At 38.5% G+C, this 16,330-nt stretch overlaps 3 protein-coding genes and 1 non-coding gene across 5 annotated transcripts; 2 read left to right on the top strand and 2 right to left on the bottom strand.

Moving 5' to 3' along the window:
• Positions 1-1,625: 1,625 nt before the first annotated feature.
• On the top strand, positions 1,626-8,198 carry LOC125212310 (uncharacterized). Of its 2 annotated transcripts, XM_048112440.2 has the most exons (14): positions 1,626-1,972; positions 3,118-3,276; positions 3,414-3,530; positions 3,637-3,721; positions 4,004-4,112; positions 4,212-4,279; positions 4,354-4,479; positions 4,546-5,474; positions 5,558-5,758; positions 5,858-5,918; positions 6,916-7,029; positions 7,265-7,378; positions 7,461-7,550; positions 7,733-8,198. In XM_048112440.2, exons 1-14 carry the CDS (start codon positions 1,851-1,853, stop codon positions 7,748-7,750), a joined length of 2,313 nt encoding a protein of 770 aa, XP_047968397.1. In that variant the 5' UTR covers positions 1,626-1,850; the 3' UTR covers positions 7,751-8,198. The 2 variants fall into 2 exon arrangements, with proteins under 2 accessions (XP_047968397.1, XP_088922231.1); XM_089066105.1 differs by lacking the exon at positions 1,626-1,972 and having other exon boundaries at positions 3,125-3,276; positions 3,414-3,564.
• A 1,533-nt stretch (positions 8,199-9,731) lies between these two features.
• On the top strand, positions 9,732-10,780 carry LOC125212320 (uncharacterized). Its single transcript, XM_048112452.2, has 2 exons — positions 9,732-10,287; positions 10,430-10,780. Exons 1-2 carry the CDS (start codon positions 9,809-9,811, stop codon positions 10,584-10,586), a joined length of 636 nt encoding a protein of 211 aa, XP_047968409.1. The 5' UTR covers positions 9,732-9,808; the 3' UTR covers positions 10,587-10,780.
• A 149-nt stretch (positions 10,781-10,929) lies between these two features.
• On the bottom strand, positions 10,930-11,011 carry TRNAS-AGA (transfer RNA serine (anticodon AGA)). Its single transcript has one exon. It is a non-coding gene; the product is annotated as a tRNA-Ser (tRNA).
• A 330-nt stretch (positions 11,012-11,341) lies between these two features.
• Positions 11,342-13,216, bottom strand: LOC125186339 (uncharacterized). The gene is made up of 3 exons (XM_048082692.2): positions 12,778-13,216; positions 12,563-12,676; positions 11,342-11,648 (listed from the first exon to the last, which is right to left on the bottom strand). Exons 1-3 carry the CDS (start codon positions 13,210-13,212, stop codon positions 11,481-11,483), a joined length of 717 nt encoding a protein of 238 aa, XP_047938649.1. The 5' UTR covers positions 13,213-13,216; the 3' UTR covers positions 11,342-11,480.
• Positions 13,217-16,330: the final 3,114 nt, after the last annotated feature.

Below are 16,330 nucleotides of genomic sequence, written 5' to 3'. Positions count from 1 at the left end.
CGGCGGAAGGGCCTTCCGGCGGCTCCCCCCTCTCTCTCCAAATCGGCTGATGTATCGGCCTTGGCCGTTCACGAGGGCTCGTCGATCGGCCCTCCATTGTGGAGCAAGGGTCTACCGATGGCCCTCCCTTTTTTTTTTGTTTTTTTAATATTTTTTTATTTCATTTTTTCTACTATAAATACCACATCCCATTATTTACATTTCCCACACCAACATCTTATCTTCTCTCATTTTATCTCAATACACTTTCTATCTCTAGTACATTATTAAATGTCTTCCGGTAGCGATTCCGACGACGAAGTCATAAACCGAGTGGTGCAACGCATGCTTGCCAGGGCGGCACGACGTCATGAGAAACGAACCGACGAGATTTGCATATTAATATTTTTTGTTCTAATAAAAAATTAAAACAAAATAGTGATGATGTGGAAATGAAATGGAATGGGAGGGCCCTATGGGAGGGGCCAACCATTGCTAATGCTCTTATACCACTACAATTAGCAACTTAAAGTAGGCCCCATAATCCACTAACATTAATTCCATTACTTTTTTTTCTATCTCTCTCTCCTAATTTACCAATTTTTTTCTCTTCTCTCTTAGTTTACCAATTTTTCTTTTCCTCTCTCTTACTTTACCAAATTGTGCATTAAAACCCGTGTCATTTCAAATGTCCCTATTTTTAAAAAACAGAGGGAGTATGTAGTAGGATGATACATACAGAAAAAACTAATTGTATTAAAGAAAATCTAACAGATTGTATTAAATTGAAACTTTAATGAAACATTTTATATGATTTATGTTAATTTAAAATATTTTATATTAAATTGACACATGTAAAACTTTTTTTTATACATAGGTGGTGTTCGGTTATTAAAATAAAATAATACCAATGTACAATCTATCTAGAACTGAGTTATGAGATTATTTAATCATAGGGATACCTTATTTTCGGTATGACTAAAGTTTCCGGTATACCGAATTTCAGGATACCTTATTTTCGGTATGACTAATTTCCATACCGATATCGTACCTCATTTTTTATATACCGTACCGAAGCTCGGTATACCTTACTTTTGCAGTATACCTGACTTTCAACCTCAATTAAATAGAAATTAGGAGTTTTTAAAATATTGTTTATATTTTATAATTTTAAAAATAAATTAAATATAATTTATTCATAATTATATTTATATTTCACAATAGATTTTATAATTTAAAAATATATTTTATATATAATTGTGTTTATATTTTTGTGGTATATACCTTAGTTTACGGTATATACCGAATTTCGGTATGCGGCTGTATTTGAAAATTCATACCGTTACCTTACCAATATCTTTCGGTAAGGTTTCATACCGTACCGAAAGTCACGGTATACCAAAAATTCGATATTTCAGTATTTTTTCGATATAATAAGACTGATATTTCGGTATTTTTCTTCGGTCCTAAAAGTACTCACCTTTTTTTTTTTATAGAGATGGAGCACATTTTCTTCGTAGGTTGTGCATAACAAATTCTATAGAATCAGACAACGACGAATCAATTTAATGCGGATGACCTAGATAATTTAAATTCGAAGTATATAATGCAATTAACAAACCCTTTTTTTATCATTAAAATTTGAAAAATACCCTTTGCCCCCGTTTGCCGGAAAATCTGGCTCCGCCTCCACCAACGAACTTCCCTGCCTCTGTGATCTCCCTCCTCCTGAATCCCTTGAATTATCCGTAATCGACGGGCATTTTCATCGGTAGACGTAAGCGTCGTTTATGCTGGAATCGTATTAGGATGATAATCGCATCAGCATTCCAGAATTGCTGATTTGAAATTGCGAATCGTTGCTTGCGATCATGTCATCTTCCATCTGGCCGTATAATTCCGCCTCTGCCGCGTCTTCGTCGTTGAGTTTCCAGCAGCTCGTGCCTCCGCCTGTGGATACAGGCACTCCCGAGAAATTCCGTCCCAGGCAAAGGTTGAATTTCGTACCCCAATCCTATCTTAATTTTGCCTTATTTCCATGCATGGAGTTCGATCGGTGTAGTCCTCTGTTGCTTTTTCTTTTCCTCTCTCGAAATTTATTGGTGCATGATTGAATTAAGCTGATTTTATGTGTTTGCTGAAAACTCAAGATCTTTTTGTTTAATCAATCTTAATAAATTGGAGGCAATGAGCTAATTTAGATGCGGTTCGATAAATCACTTGTTTTTTTTTTTTTTTTTTCTGTAAAACAGCATAATTCGGAGTTTAAATGCTATAGTTGCTGTTGAATTTAGCTAATCAATCTCTATCATATGTTTGTTTAATAACTGTTCGAAAGATATGTAGCGCTAGTTGAGAATGGGCGTCAAGCCCTCTGTTTAATCACAGGTCACTTTTAAGGGTTTAATAACAAGAATGTTTCTGCTTATGGTATCAGCATGATTTCTTTTGTGAAAGCAGAAGGGGTTTGAGCTACAAGGCTTTGGTCTGCTCGTATGTTTAGTTGTATATATGATAGACATTCTATGCAATGAATAAATATGATGGTAATGTATTTTCAGTTTACCGGATAACAGATCTTTACACACATATATGTATAATGTATAAGCCTTCTTTCTTCTCCTTCCTCATTAATATATTAAACTACTTTTTTCTCTCTACTTTTATATCCCACTCAATAACTCCACCTAAGATCTCGTGCCACTCAAGAATGTGGTCATCTTGAATGTGGTGCAGCAGTGTATTATCTGTTTGCGTGTTATTATATTTCAGCAAGTCTTTTGGATAGTCTCTAGGGGCTTTGATTCTCGCGTTCTAGGTGCTAAACGTGATTATATGTGCATTTTATAAGTAACACATTTTTTTATTACATTTTGGATGTAGACCGTATCCTGGAATTATAACTATTTTACTCTGCACCTATGTTGTTATTCTAAACTTATAACAGTTCTGTTATTTCACTTATTTGGTAAGTTTGGCATTTTTGCAAAAGAAGCCTGGCCTGGATGACTTGTTTCCAGGATTCGTATGAATAAAGTTACAAGCAGTGACTAAGACTATCATGACATTTGAGAAATTCATTTTAATCAAGATGATTCTACTATCATGTTGATTCTCTATTTTTTCTTCCGAGTGCAGTTTCAGTAATGTATTCCAGTTGTTAGCTCAGAGAGAGGTATCTCCTCATAGAAAGCGTTCGGCCAGAAAATTTTGGGGCCAGGACTCCAGTCACTGTGCTGGTGCCTGCAGAACTAGATGTGAATCAGCCAAAGATGCTAGACAAGAACTTCGTTCATGGTATCTATGGTTTATCTGTTTTTATATGGAATACAGTTGCTATCAAGGGTCATTGCTGCATATATCAGCAACAGGGTTGAGTCAGGGTCACTGTAAACAATTGCTAATCGTTTAGAATCATCTTATTTGGACTATAGGGTGGAGTCAGGGTCATTGCTGCATATATCAGCCAAGTATTGTTCTCTACAGCCTCGACCTAGGTCAACAATTGCTGCAGCCTTTAGTCCTGATGGAAAGACACTTGCATCGACACAGTTACCGCCTCTCTCTCTCTCCCTCTCCTTCTCTGTATGTAGTATTATGTTGTTATATACAAAATCTCAGGTGCAAATCTAAAAGTAATATCTTTGATTGTGGCAGCGGAGACCATACTGTGAAAATAATCAGTTGTCAAACTGGAGAATGCTTGAAAGTGTTAAGTGGTCATCGGAGGACTCCTTGGGTGGTAAGGCTGTTTTCTGATCTGCCAATTTGTTAATGAGACATTCGTGAATTGTGATAGCTGAAAATGCATGGAATATGGACTATTATTTATTGAAGAAATATGATAAGAGATGTGGGTGCTAGGGAAGTGGAATGCTGATAGATTGATTTTCTACATAGACTTCTACATAGACGCTGCTTTTATTTGTTAGCCTAAGGTCATGTAAGCTCTTCATTTTTGGCTCAAGTTTGAGCATGTCCTACATGCAATACTTGCCTGATCATTTATATGGACTTCCTGCAGGTTAGATTTCATCCACTTTATCCTGACATTCTCGCTAGTGGAAGTCTTGACCATGAAGTTCGATTATGGGATGCAAAAGCTGCCAAGTGTATAGGATCGCGGAATTTTCGTAATTTTTCTTTTCTAAATTTAAGCTATTCAGTTTCTGTTTCTGTTCAGTTATAATATAAACCTTATCAAATTTCTTGGTGAAATACCTTTCATGCAGATCGTCCGATAGCTTCAATTGCATTCCATGCCAGAGGGGAAATTTTAGCCGTTGCCTCTGGTCACAAGGTTAGAAACCTAGATTGCGCACCTTTGATTCAGATTTTGTGGCTATATGCCGCTAACCTTTGCTTATGTGGCAGCTCTACATGTGGCATTACACCAAGGGACGCAATGCTTCCTCACCAACGACTATATTAAAGACTCGCCGTACGCTTCGGGCTGTGCATTTCCACCCACATGCTACACCATTTCTTCTGACTGCTGAGGTATTTGTTCTGGTGGTGTTACAAAATTTATTATCGGTGATCAGTATGTAATACTGATTTTTCCAGGTCAATGATCTTAACTCATCTGACCTTTCAATGATCCCTGCAACTTCGCGTGGCTACTTGCACTACCCTCCCCCTACTATATATTTGGCAGATGAACATACAAACTATCAGTCAAATTCAAGAAATGATGTTCCCGCCATGCCTGTACCGTTTTTAATATGGCCCTCACTCAGCATAGATGATGGGACTTCACAACAGAGTGATGTGGATATTAGCTCTTATGCTTCACAACAAAGGGTGGATACTTCTGCCTCTGTGCGATTGCTCACATATTCAACTCCATCTGGTCAATATGAGCTGGTATTGTCTCCGATAGAATCTAGTAGCTCTACTACACAAGATGAGCGGCGAAATAATCATTCAACAAGGGAAATTGGAAATGCTGTTTCTGAGCATGCAAGGGATGCAATGCACACAGATATGCTAGCTCAAGGGAGAAGCAATCAGTTTTTTCCATTTGGTGACCCAGCAAATTGGGAGCTGCCATTTTTGCAGGGTTGGTTGATTGGTCAAAGCCAAGCTGGCCAACGTGCAATGCACTCACAAAATGGAGACAGTAATGGAGGTCTGCCTTCCCATAGTGCTATAGGGGACCTATCAACAGTCGTTCGTCCAGTATCTCTTAGTACAGGCAGTAATTTAAGGATTCCTAGAAGATCTGGCTTGCGCAACCAGTCTCGACGCACCCGTGCAATTTCAACAGCAAGATCTGGAGATACTGCTGCTTTTAACAGTATCCAACCTGATCAGAGCAATGCTCAGCCTTTCATGAACCAAATCCAGTCTGAGGTTGCCACATCACTGGCTGTGGCTGCTGAGTTGCCTTGTACCGTAAAGCTTAGAATATGGTCTTATAATTTAAAAAATCCATCCACACCTCTTGATTCAGGACGATGTCAGTTAATAATTCCTCATGCCGTACTTTGTAGGTATGGATATTGCGGAATTCACCTAATTATTAGCTTTGAAAATTGGATTGTTCTATATTCTTACATGGAATATGTTTTTGCAGTGAAATGGGTGCTCATTTTTCACCTTGTGGAAGGTTTTTGGCAGTCTGTGTAGCATGCATTCTACCATCAACGGATGTTGATCCAGGGTTTAATAGCCCAATTCATGGTGTAATTGAGGCCTCGACATCACCTACTCGACATCCGATTTCAGCTCAACGGGTTATGTATGAGCTAAGAATATATTCCCTTGAAAAGAGCACGTGAGTCTGTTTCTTTTGTTTTTTGCTGCAATAGTGGAACCTTACATAATCAACCAAATAAAATAAATTCATAAAGGGATGATAACTCTGTTCCTGTAGATTTGGATCTGTTCTGGCCTCTCGGGCAATCAGAGCTGCTCACTGTTTGACATCAATACAGGTTAGTTGTATTGCAGGATTTAATCGAAATTATGAGCTTGAAATTGAACATTGTTTTGGGTGAAACCTGCTCTTAAATATTGTATATTGGACTCTGTTGGAAGGTTTGTTTCAAAAACGAATTTCTGAGATATTTAGTTCAGATATCTCTATTGTTTTCGAGTGATTATATGAAGTTCGAGGTTGTCGTCCAGTTAAAGTAGATAAGTAGTACTCCCTCTGTCCCATTAGAAATGCAACGTTTTCCTTTTTAGATTGTCCCACTAAAAATGAAACGTTTCCAAAAATGGAAACATCACTCTCTCTACTTTTCCCTCTCTCCTACTTTACTCTCTCTTCATCAACTCACAAAACAACACTACATAAAATCCCGTGCCAGAAACCAAATGTTTCATATTTATTGGGACGGAGGGAGTATATCTTTTGAAACTGCTAGTAATAGATACAGATTCTGCAAACACTACACTGTTATGTTTCATGGTAGAATATGGATGCACAATATTTACTGAGTAGGTTGGTGAAATAGTGCATATGTGGCTCTCAGATCTAGCTAATATTCTTACCATTTACTTGTGCTGGTCTTCTCTGTAAGGTAATTCTTTTGGGTTAGTTGGTACTTGCATATACTTTTGAAGAGATCTAGTTTGATGCTATATAACATAAATGTAGGAGAAGCTGGGTATAACTGGAGTAGGCCAATGACATTAATTGCCAGTACTTAAACTACATAAATATATATCCTATCTTTGTGTCTCTTGGGCTAGGTTCTACAGGTGCATGATGTTCCATTATCTTGCTTCCAGTTATGGCACTGTGCTTTTCTCGATCAAGCTGTTTGTATATGCATTCTCTGCTGGAGATAAAGTCATTTATTTGATTTGATGATGTCGATTTCACTGGTGTATTGTAATCTTTATTGTTTGCTCAAATTTATACTATTAATCTGCATGTTTTCCATGGGAAGTCGATGTGTTATGTCCTTTTTTATTGGCTTGCAGTTTTCTCCAACCTCTGAGCATCTTTTACTTGCCTATGGTCGGCGTCATAGTTCACTTCTTAAAAGTGTTGTCATTGGTGGAGATACAACAGTACCCATATACACTATTCTGGAGGTAAGCTGTTTCATGAATTATAATTTTGATGTTCTTTTGCTTTTGCAGGTTTCACATGATTTGCACCGGCTGTTTATCTTTCTATTGTTTTTGCTGTACAATCAATTGTGAATTTGGAAATACTTGCATAACAAGATTTACTTGCTAAAGCCTTCTCAAGGACATGAGGGCCATAGAATTGAGTGTTACTATTATTGTGTTTTCCATGTCTCTTAGATCTTTGGTGATCTTACAGGTCTATAGAGTTTCTGATATGGAACTTGTGCGAGTTCTTCCAAGTGCAGAGGATGAGGTTAATGTAGCTTGCTTCCACCCTTTAGTTGGAGGTGGGCTTGTATACGGAACCAAGGTAAAGAAGAAAACTAACTCGTATGTTTTTCAAGTTTATGAATCAGTTTTTACTTCAAATATGGTTTTTTTTAACGTGCCAGGAAGGAAAGCTGAGGATCCTTCAATGTGATGGTTCGCTCGGCTTCAGTTCCAAGAAATCCCTCATTCCAGATGATAATAACATGGTGGAGGTAGAGAATGCTCATCATGTGTGCTAATCAATATTAATTTTTTGGTTTAATTATGATTTTGGCAATCCATATGGTGAAGCACTTAATGGTTATAACATGTTCATACCTAAATCATATAGTATTTCCTCTTCAATTGCTCAATTGCTTATATCATAGTATAATTTTATGTGTTTTGGTTGAAGGTTCCAACATCGGAATAGGAAAGTTGCTCGTGATACCTCATAAAATTACAAGAATGAGAATAAGCTTCTTATTCGCACAATCCGGACTCATGGAGCATGGCATTATGAAGCGGAAGCTGTCCTCAAATATGTCTTTAAGGCCGAGGACCAGCAAGCTCAACGGTGTTTCTTGTTTGTGGCAGGCTGGTTCCCAATCTAACAAGTCGCAAAGATAAATTGCAGTTGACAATTTGCTAAAGAGGAATGCTACGAAAGTAGAGAAGGAAAGGTTGTGCTGATGCGGTGGTCGATTTTGGATTTTTCCGGTCACTGGCTAATTTAGCTGCTGTGAGTATGTATTCTTTGGGCAATTCTGCAGAATGCCTTATTGATTATTGATTTGAGAGGAAGGGACTAATCTTAATATTCCCTTATATATCAACATTCTGGTTTCTGATGAATTAAAAACTACGTGGGTATTCATTCACACACACATCTTCTGCTTTAATCATCAACACATGCTTCAATTGCAAAATTTATATCTCAATTTTCTATTCAGTGGCTAATTAACAATTTTAGGAGAGCATAGCACGATTTTTTATTTGACAAAATGGTCGTAAAGTTTATTTGTTTTTTATTTTTATTTTGGAAGTTAAGGCCAAATGAAACATCAAGCGTATTGCGAAATTAGGGTTATTGCTAAAACAGAGATTACATCATTATGTTTGAGAGAGCAACAAAATATATGTGAAGATCGAATCTGATAAATCGTATTTCCAGCAAATGTAAAGGCGATGATAGATTGACATTGTATATACTATTCATATCCGTCCAAAAAAAATAGTCTCATTTTGCTATTTGGAGACGTAAAAAAAAAAAGTCTAATTTCTATAAGGTAAAATTGATGTCTTGGTCGTCGAAAATCGTGAGTTGAAAAAATCCGCATTGATAAGGCGGTGGGGTCCAAAATGGGTCCCTCACCGAAGAGATCTAATGATAAATCAATGCCGTCAACGTTGATTGAAGAAATCGATTAATAATCAGCTCATTTTGTTAGAAGAAGATTACATGAGGTCTGGAAGATCAGAGGATATTGATTTATTCTATACCATACTTAGAAGATGTCGATCACTATAATTATGCTAATTAGGTTTTCCTTATGTGGATGCTCCAAAGTCTATATAAACCTTGTACCTATGTAAACCAAGATCATCATAAAATAATACATGAGCCTTTTACCGATCCTTTTATCATGGCATCAGAGCGGGTCGCTAATTGTGGGTCAAATTTAAATGACTGACCCAGCAGTATATCTGGGCTTAAAATTTGGGCCAATGGTCCAACCGATCGAGAAAAAATTGGGCAGTTGTCCAACCAATCATAAAAAAGTCCAACCCCTCCAAGGTTCATCTTAAAGGGTTTGAGGGAGGGTGTTGGCAATCGAAACATAAAATGAATGTAAAAAGTATCCCACATCGGTATATTAAAAGAGCTTAATCCACTATACAAGTCTCATGTGCCCCTCCTCCTATCACCAATTGGTTTTAAGATGGAATCCATGGATTTCTATCACATTTCATTCATAAAAAAGATATACAAGATTATTTAAAAAGCAGATTGATAAATTAATAAACTATATACTACCTCCGTCCCTAAAACTATAAACTTTTAATTTTAGGAAATGGATCCGACAATCCACTAACACTATTTCCACTTCTTTTTTTCTTCAATCTAATTTATCCATTTTTTTTATCTCTCTTCCTTTATTAATTCATTTCCCTTATTTTATCAGTTACTATGTAGTAAAACTTGTGCCGTTTTAAAATTTTATTGTTTTTCGAATATAGAGATAGTAGGAGTATTTTATATCAAGTGGAATGGATAATATATTCGTAGAATTTGGATGGCTATCCTTGATAACTGATTTTAACGGTATATGAAACATAAACTCCCACAAGTTTTAATGCAAATATAGAGAATGGAGAGACAAAAAAAAGTTAGCATGCATGAGGACCTCTTAATTAGCACACCACAAACCTTCCAATCTATCAATTCCCATAAAAAAAAAGAGAGAGAGAAAATCAAGGTAGACGAACAATGGGAGACGATACCGCGGCGGCACGCCGAGTAATGGTGGTGGCTGACGGCAGCCGCGAGGCCGCCGGAGCGCTACAATACGCCCTCTCGCATGCGGTCGTGGACAACGACACCTTGATCCTCCTCCACGTCGAGCACGCCGCCCCGCCCCCCAAGACCGGCTTCGGCGGCTTGTTCAAGAATCCAATATCCCCGGCTGCCCCCCGTCTCGGGGGGCCCACCTCTTCCGGTGAGGGAAGTGTCGGTGGTCGCAGTGGACGTGGAGGAGGAGGAGGAGGAGGAGGAGAGGTGGATTTTCTCGATGGGATGAAGCGCGCGTGCGCGGCTGCTAAGCCGATGGTGAAGGTATCGGTGGAGAAGGCGGAGGTGCCGGAAGGAAAGGAGAAGGGCGCGGTCATTGTTGCCCACAGCGCCGCTAGCAATGTTGAGCTTCTTATTATAGGCCAAAAGAGGAGTGCTTTTTCCAAATCGATTTTAGGGTGAGTTTATGATTTCAATCAAAATTATAATACACTGTGATGACATTTTTAATACAGTGCATTGATGAATTGACAAGTTGGCAATTTAAGAAAAGTTAGCATTATAATGCACCTCTTAATGAATGTTGGTATTGTTGTTTAGGGCGAGAAGAGGTTTGTCATTGAAAGGATTGGCCGACACGGCAGAGTATGCGGTTGAGAATAGTAAGTGCACATGTGTTGCAGTGCAGAGAAAAGCTAACGGAGGAGGATATCTTCTTAATAGTAAAACACATAAAAATTTCTGGCTCTTGGCATAAAACAACAACTCTTGATTGTAAATGATTTTTTTAGATTTACTATGAGGCATAACTCACCGATCATATCGAGTGATTTAAGGCATCATTGAAATTGTTGTGGAGTGTACATATGTATTTCTGAATTTTATCGGTTTTTTGTAATGTTTAGTTGAATGCATCCTTAAATATGAAGATAAACTATAGTCCTTTTTGAATTACGGCCAAAACCAATATAATGGTTTGTTTGCTTGTTGATGACAATAAGCACCAATCATGAAACGAAATACTAGTTCTTATAATTGTACTTCAAAAATATTACACCAACTAACCTCTTTGGAAAATGTATGATAAAAAATGTAAAAAACGTGGTCGGCAGGATTCGAACCTGCGCGGGCAAAGCCCACATGATTTCTAGTCATGCCCGATAACCACTCCGGCACGACCACTGTTGGCATTAACAACTTCATAGATTATAGTTGACTTCATTGAGTATTTCGATTAGGGATGGTAGTTTTGTTTTGTAATCATGTATTTTATCAGTATTAGTATTGTTAAGAAAGATGGAGATTATTAGGAATGTGCAAGTTTTAACAGTAGATGTTACTCTTGATTATACAGGTAATTAATATTCAGAGGAAAAGGTGTAAAAACAAAGACAGGTAGTCAGTTTTCTCAAATAGTTCTCCTATAGTGAAGTGAAACCAAACACTGGACTCGAGTTTCAATGCTAATTCATCAAAGTCTAGCAAAGAAACAAATCAATGAACATATACTGATACCCCAGCAAAATTCTTTGTACATGAATATTAATCACAAGATGTATGTATGAGGTGTAGATTACACAAGCGAACGAGCATGTCTAATATTTGATCAGTCAGTCAGTCACTAGAAATCTTCGAGGTAGAAGATTTATCCTCAGCTGTTTCGGAAATTAGTGAGTTTGTAGTAGCAGTTGTCCCCAGAAAGCAGAATCTGGTAGCCATCACCACAAGGGCACTTGAAATGGAGGACTAGGCATTCTCCACTCTTCTCCACAAACACAGCTTCTTGTGAAGGAATTTCAGCCTCTCCTTCACACTCTTCCTGCAATGTTACATCACCAATTCCTTTAATAACAGCTAATCAACATCAATCACAATGCGCCATGTAAAATGTTCAAATCTAACCCTTATTGTAGTTGCAACTGAGTGTATGATATAACAAAACTACAACAACACTAGATATGATGATAAACAGTGTCAGTAGAAGCGTGCTCTGAGTTAAAGCGTACATTAACAGTGCTCAACTGTATAAAAACCCAGTATTCAATAAAAGCAATCAGAATACCATGATATATGAAAAAAATGGCAACATCAGTCCTATGCAACATGTAAACAGACTTCAGAAGCATCGATAAAACCAAGGTCCATTTCACAAGGACCAAAGACTGAATGTACTGAACTCAAAGCAGTATCAAAGAAAAAACATAGCTGAAGAAATCAAAAAACACTTAAAGAAGTTTTCCTACACTTCTAATCCAAATAAATTAGAAAAAATTCGTCTGGTTTTGACCCAAGTGAAAGATAATAAGCTAAAAGGTAAGAAAACATTTCGAGTTTCATCATAACACGACCAAAGCAGTTTAACAGAAATCTGAACCACTACTAGAGTAACTTATTACCATTACAGATCCTGAAATATCAATAAATCCCTTTCCAAACTAGAGATGGTAAACAAGTAAGCTAAGGCCATAACAGTTCAACTGATCATAAGAAGGCAAACCCCCAAATTCAAAAGAAGCAGACAACACAAGAAACATTATTTGATCAAACACAATGCAAACAGAAATACTAACATAATCATTATTGAGGGTTGTTTTATAAACATCACAGAGCAAAATGGAATAACACTAAGGCAGATACTTGAATTTATGAAATCAATGTGCAAATGATTGAAGGAATTTGTGGACATTGAATTAACAATTAAAAATAGGAGGAATTTGTGAACAGAATCAAGACCTTGGGATCGTTATCATTTTCGGATTCAAGATTTTCCTCATCATCGTCTTCACTGGCAACTTGGTTCCACCACTCGCTCATCACTTTCAACCGCTCCTTCATCCTCTTCAACCTCTGCCCTAATTGAAAAAAAACCTAATTAATCGCTTTTCCCCCAAATCAATTGAACAAGAGAAAAAAATAATCGACACGTATTTAAAAAGAAAAAAACAAGCCTTGGCACTGGGATTCTCTCCGCGGGTGGGAGACCTAGAAGGTTTCCTCCCGGCGGATGGGCGCGGCGGAGTGGCGGCGAAGACAGGAATCGGAGCGGACATTGTGCGGTGTAGAGCGGGCGGCGCCATTTCTTGGCCAGCATTGACTGGAGCTGGAGAATTGGGGATTTCCGACGATCTTGGAGGCGCCGCGGTGGAATTGGTGGTGCCCGGAGAATAAATTGGTTCTGAAATAGTGCGGCGGAGCGGCGCGGGGGTGAAATACTGAGAAAGGGAGAGTTTCTTGTAGCCGAAGTGGTCGTGTTTGAGAATGGGCTTCTTGGGAAGGGGTTCTTGAAGAATTGAGCGGGATAGAGGAGACTGTCTGTTGCCGGTGGAGAGGTGATCGCAGATGTTGTCTTGGTGTTGGGAGAAAGTGATTTCTTCATCACCCATCTTTGCTGCAACTGAACTTTTCATAAATTGGGAGTGGAGGGAAAGGGGATGAATCGCGCTATATATACTGGTAGTGATAGCGACTTCAAGGGCTTTTCGGTCATTTCCAGGCAGTCACGTTCCTCATTCATTTTTAGGGGAAATTCGTCATTCAAATTGATTAACAGTCTGATCGATAAAGTCCAATGATTTTTTTTTTGCAAATAATGACTGATACCTTATTAACTTTTACTGGAATAGTTAAGTGATCTGTGACAATTCTTCTCATCAACTATCAACCCTCATTTTCACTTAATTTCGACCTAGAAGATAGAGAGGGGGAAGAATGCTTTTTTGATTAGCTTCCTCGTAAGAGCATCTCCAGCTGCGTGCGTCTGACAGGCGTGCCCGACGTCCGTCGGGGACGTCCGCCATAAGGCGCGGCGGGACGGATGCGGATGTCCGTAGCGGACACGGGAGATCCGCGGCATTCCCGGGACGTCCGTCGCGACAGTGGGCGGACGTCCGCCATTGTGGCATGCCGACGGACGTCCGCGGCGGACGTCCGATGAGATTTTTTATTTTTATTTTTTTATAAACTCTAAATATACGGCTCGTTGCAAACTCTAAATATACGGTACGTTGCAAACTCTATATGTAAATATACGGCTCGTTGCAAACTCTATATGTACGATTTTAAAAAAAACTCAAACGCATGTAATATCATATAAAATGAAGGCCTAAAACAAAAACATATTATACTGTTGGGACCCCCGTTAGGCTAGCGGCAAACATATCAGCGAGACCCCCGTTCGGCTAGCGGCAAACTATATAAATTCAACACATATGTATGCTTTTTTTAAAAATAAAATCGTTGCATTTTTCCCGTATTCGTGTCTAAATTTTAATTCCGTAAATTGTTTAATTTGGTGAATTTGTGAATTTATTTTATTGCGGGAAGTCCTTGGGATGTCCGCCACTGTACAGTGAGAAGTCCTTATGACGTGGCAGTGCTGTTGGAGGTCCTTATGACGTGGCAGGAGGTGTTTTTAGAAAGTCCGTTAGGAAGGACGAGGGACATCCGCCCCTATTGGAGATGCTCTAAGCTCACAATGCTTTTTTAATTCGCTACCTCGTAAGCTCACCTATATTAGCTATGATATTTGAAAGATGAATAATTAATCGAGATTAAGAACGGATCAACATCGTGACCAATATAGCTCCGGAGAGCTGAAGTTGTGTGTTCTGGCACCCACAGTCTCATTGTCATCACCGGAATCCATTTCGAGTAGAGAAAGAGAGAGATATGTAAAATTGAAGTGTAGGTGTGAATGAAATGAGATGAGAAGTGGTATTATAGTGTGAATTTAAGGAATAAAGTTTTAAAAAAAAAACCGCGCGACCGGCTGTTTTATCAGCGGTCGGGCCGGCAATAGACTCCGATCGACCGCCGATCACGTTCGGCTGACAAACTCATAGTTTAGAGTGTTTAGGTGGGTGATTAACACATGTTGTTGAATATTTTGAGGTATAAAGTCTAGGTTTCACCCACTTATTTGCCATTTTTAGAGTTAATGAGTATGTCAGTCTTGATGCAAAAATAGGTCTAAAACGGACAAAACGAAGCGAACAGGTTGATTCCAGAGAGTTCGCCCGGCCGGGCGTTTTCCATATACAAAACGCCCGGTCGGGCGTTTAGACGAGGATTCCAGAAAGTTCGCCCGGCCAGGGGTTTTTCATCCGGCAAAACGCCCAGTTTCAAGGCTACAGCGCGATTTTTCCAGAACGCCCGGCCGGGCGATACCTACTGATGCCCAACATCAATTCCACCTATAGGGAGTTCTAGTTTCCATTTCTATCCATGTTTTCCTTTGTTTTCTTTGTATTGTCTTTTGTTTTGACTTTGATCATGGGTAGCTAGATCATCTTTAGGAATTTGGTAAAGTTTGTATTGAATCCATGGGTTGAACTTTGATTTATGCAATTTATCTCTTTGTGTTGGTTTTGTTGGTTATTGAGCTCTTATTATCCAATTGCTTAGCTACCAATTTGATATATATTGTTCTAATTGTTAACATTGAGAGATGCATGATTAGAATGGTTGGGTAATCAACAAGTCCGTGCATTACATGTGATCGAGATGCATGAGCTAGAGAGAGGGCTTGGGTCCGTTGTTTTAGGGAGTCAATCTCGAATTTTATGGAGGAGACTCCTACACTAGAGATTGATCCACGTGTTAGATGCACCTGAGAGGAGGTCTAACCAATCATCCCGACTTTCCTAACCACACATGAGATCCAATAGATGAGTATGATCCCTAGGAGACACCCATGATCCATACTAACGGATCCATATCCCCACCTTTCCCAATTTGTGTGAAAACCATGTTTTATTTGCTTTGCTTGGTTAACTTGTCTTAATTTGCTTACTTGTTCTTTGTTTCTAGTTAAGAAAACCAAAAACCACCTTTATTAGTCTAGATAGTGTTTGATATTGCATCATAGTACTCAAACCGGCTTTTAGTCTTCGTGAATCGATAATTTTAACTTGTCACGTGCTACTTATCACGTACACTTGCGGGTGACACTTTTGATTGCTAAAATAGCATGAGTCATCGGCATAGAGTACACATCGGGCATGAGGGTGCGTCATTGATTGGCGGTTTTCGTGCAATAGGGGACGATAAAACCGGTGATCGATCGGCGGTTTTTATCACCCCCTATTGTGAATTGCCTAAATGCCTGGTTCTTATGAAAGAGCTAGCTTGATTAATTTTTTATTGTATAGACATAAATTACAACAATATTTTGTTATACTGTATCAGAACTAGTCATCTGTTTAGTCAATAGATAGTGATCTTTTAATTTTTTTTACATTTGGGGATGTGAACGGAGAATTTGAGGTATAATTTCTAGAAAACGCGCGAAAATGCTTTGCAGTGTAATTTCCTGGTATTTTGTTTGAAGCATTCTTATGATATCTATGACGTTATTAATTTGCGTATTATTGGGGGTGTTCGGTTTGCAAGATTGTATTCGGAATTAAATTTGTTGTGTGTTTGATTCATGAGATTAAATCCACAACTCAATCCTATGGATAATCATGGGACAATTATTCATAGCTAACCCCATATGACTAA

This window comes from Salvia hispanica, chromosome 2 (genome assembly GCF_029641045.1).
Source record: "Salvia hispanica isolate PSC_SH4W2 chromosome 2, Shi_PSC_v1, whole genome shotgun sequence".
Lineage (NCBI taxonomy): Eukaryota > Viridiplantae > Streptophyta > Magnoliopsida > Lamiales > Lamiaceae > Salvia > Salvia hispanica.
The sequence above is the reverse complement of the archived record's forward strand: the minus strand, read 5'-3'. Positions and strand labels throughout refer to the sequence as shown.

What these genes read in the sequence shown, in the direction of transcription:
- LOC125212310 (XM_048112440.2), top strand. Translation starts at nt 1,851, where the DNA reads ATGTCATCTTCCATCTGGCCGTATAATTCCGCCTCTGCCGCGTCTTCG. An exon ending in CCGTTGCCTCTGGTCACAAG is followed by an intron (nt 4,280 to 4,353) that starts GTTAGAAACCTA and finishes CTTATGTGGCAG; the next exon opens with CTCTACATGTGGCATTACAC. An exon ending in CCATATACACTATTCTGGAG is followed by an intron (nt 7,030 to 7,264) that starts GTAAGCTGTTTC and finishes GTGATCTTACAG; the next exon opens with GTCTATAGAGTTTCTGATAT.
- LOC125212320 (XM_048112452.2), top strand. Translation starts at nt 9,809, where the DNA reads ATGGGAGACGATACCGCGGCGGCACGCCGAGTAATGGTGGTGGCTGAC. An exon ending in TTTTCCAAATCGATTTTAGG is followed by an intron (nt 10,288 to 10,429) that starts GTGAGTTTATGA and finishes ATTGTTGTTTAG; the next exon opens with GGCGAGAAGAGGTTTGTCAT.
- LOC125186339 (XM_048082692.2), bottom strand. Translation starts at nt 13,212, where the DNA reads ATGGGTGATGAAGAAATCACTTTCTCCCAACACCAAGACAACATCTGC. An exon ending in GAGAGAATCCCAGTGCCAAG is followed by an intron (nt 12,677 to 12,777) that starts GCTTGTTTTTTT and finishes CAATTAGGGCAG; the next exon opens with AGGTTGAAGAGGATGAAGGA. An exon ending in AAAATGATAACGATCCCAAG is followed by an intron (nt 11,649 to 12,562) that starts GTCTTGATTCTG and finishes GTAACATTGCAG; the next exon opens with GAAGAGTGTGAAGGAGAGGC.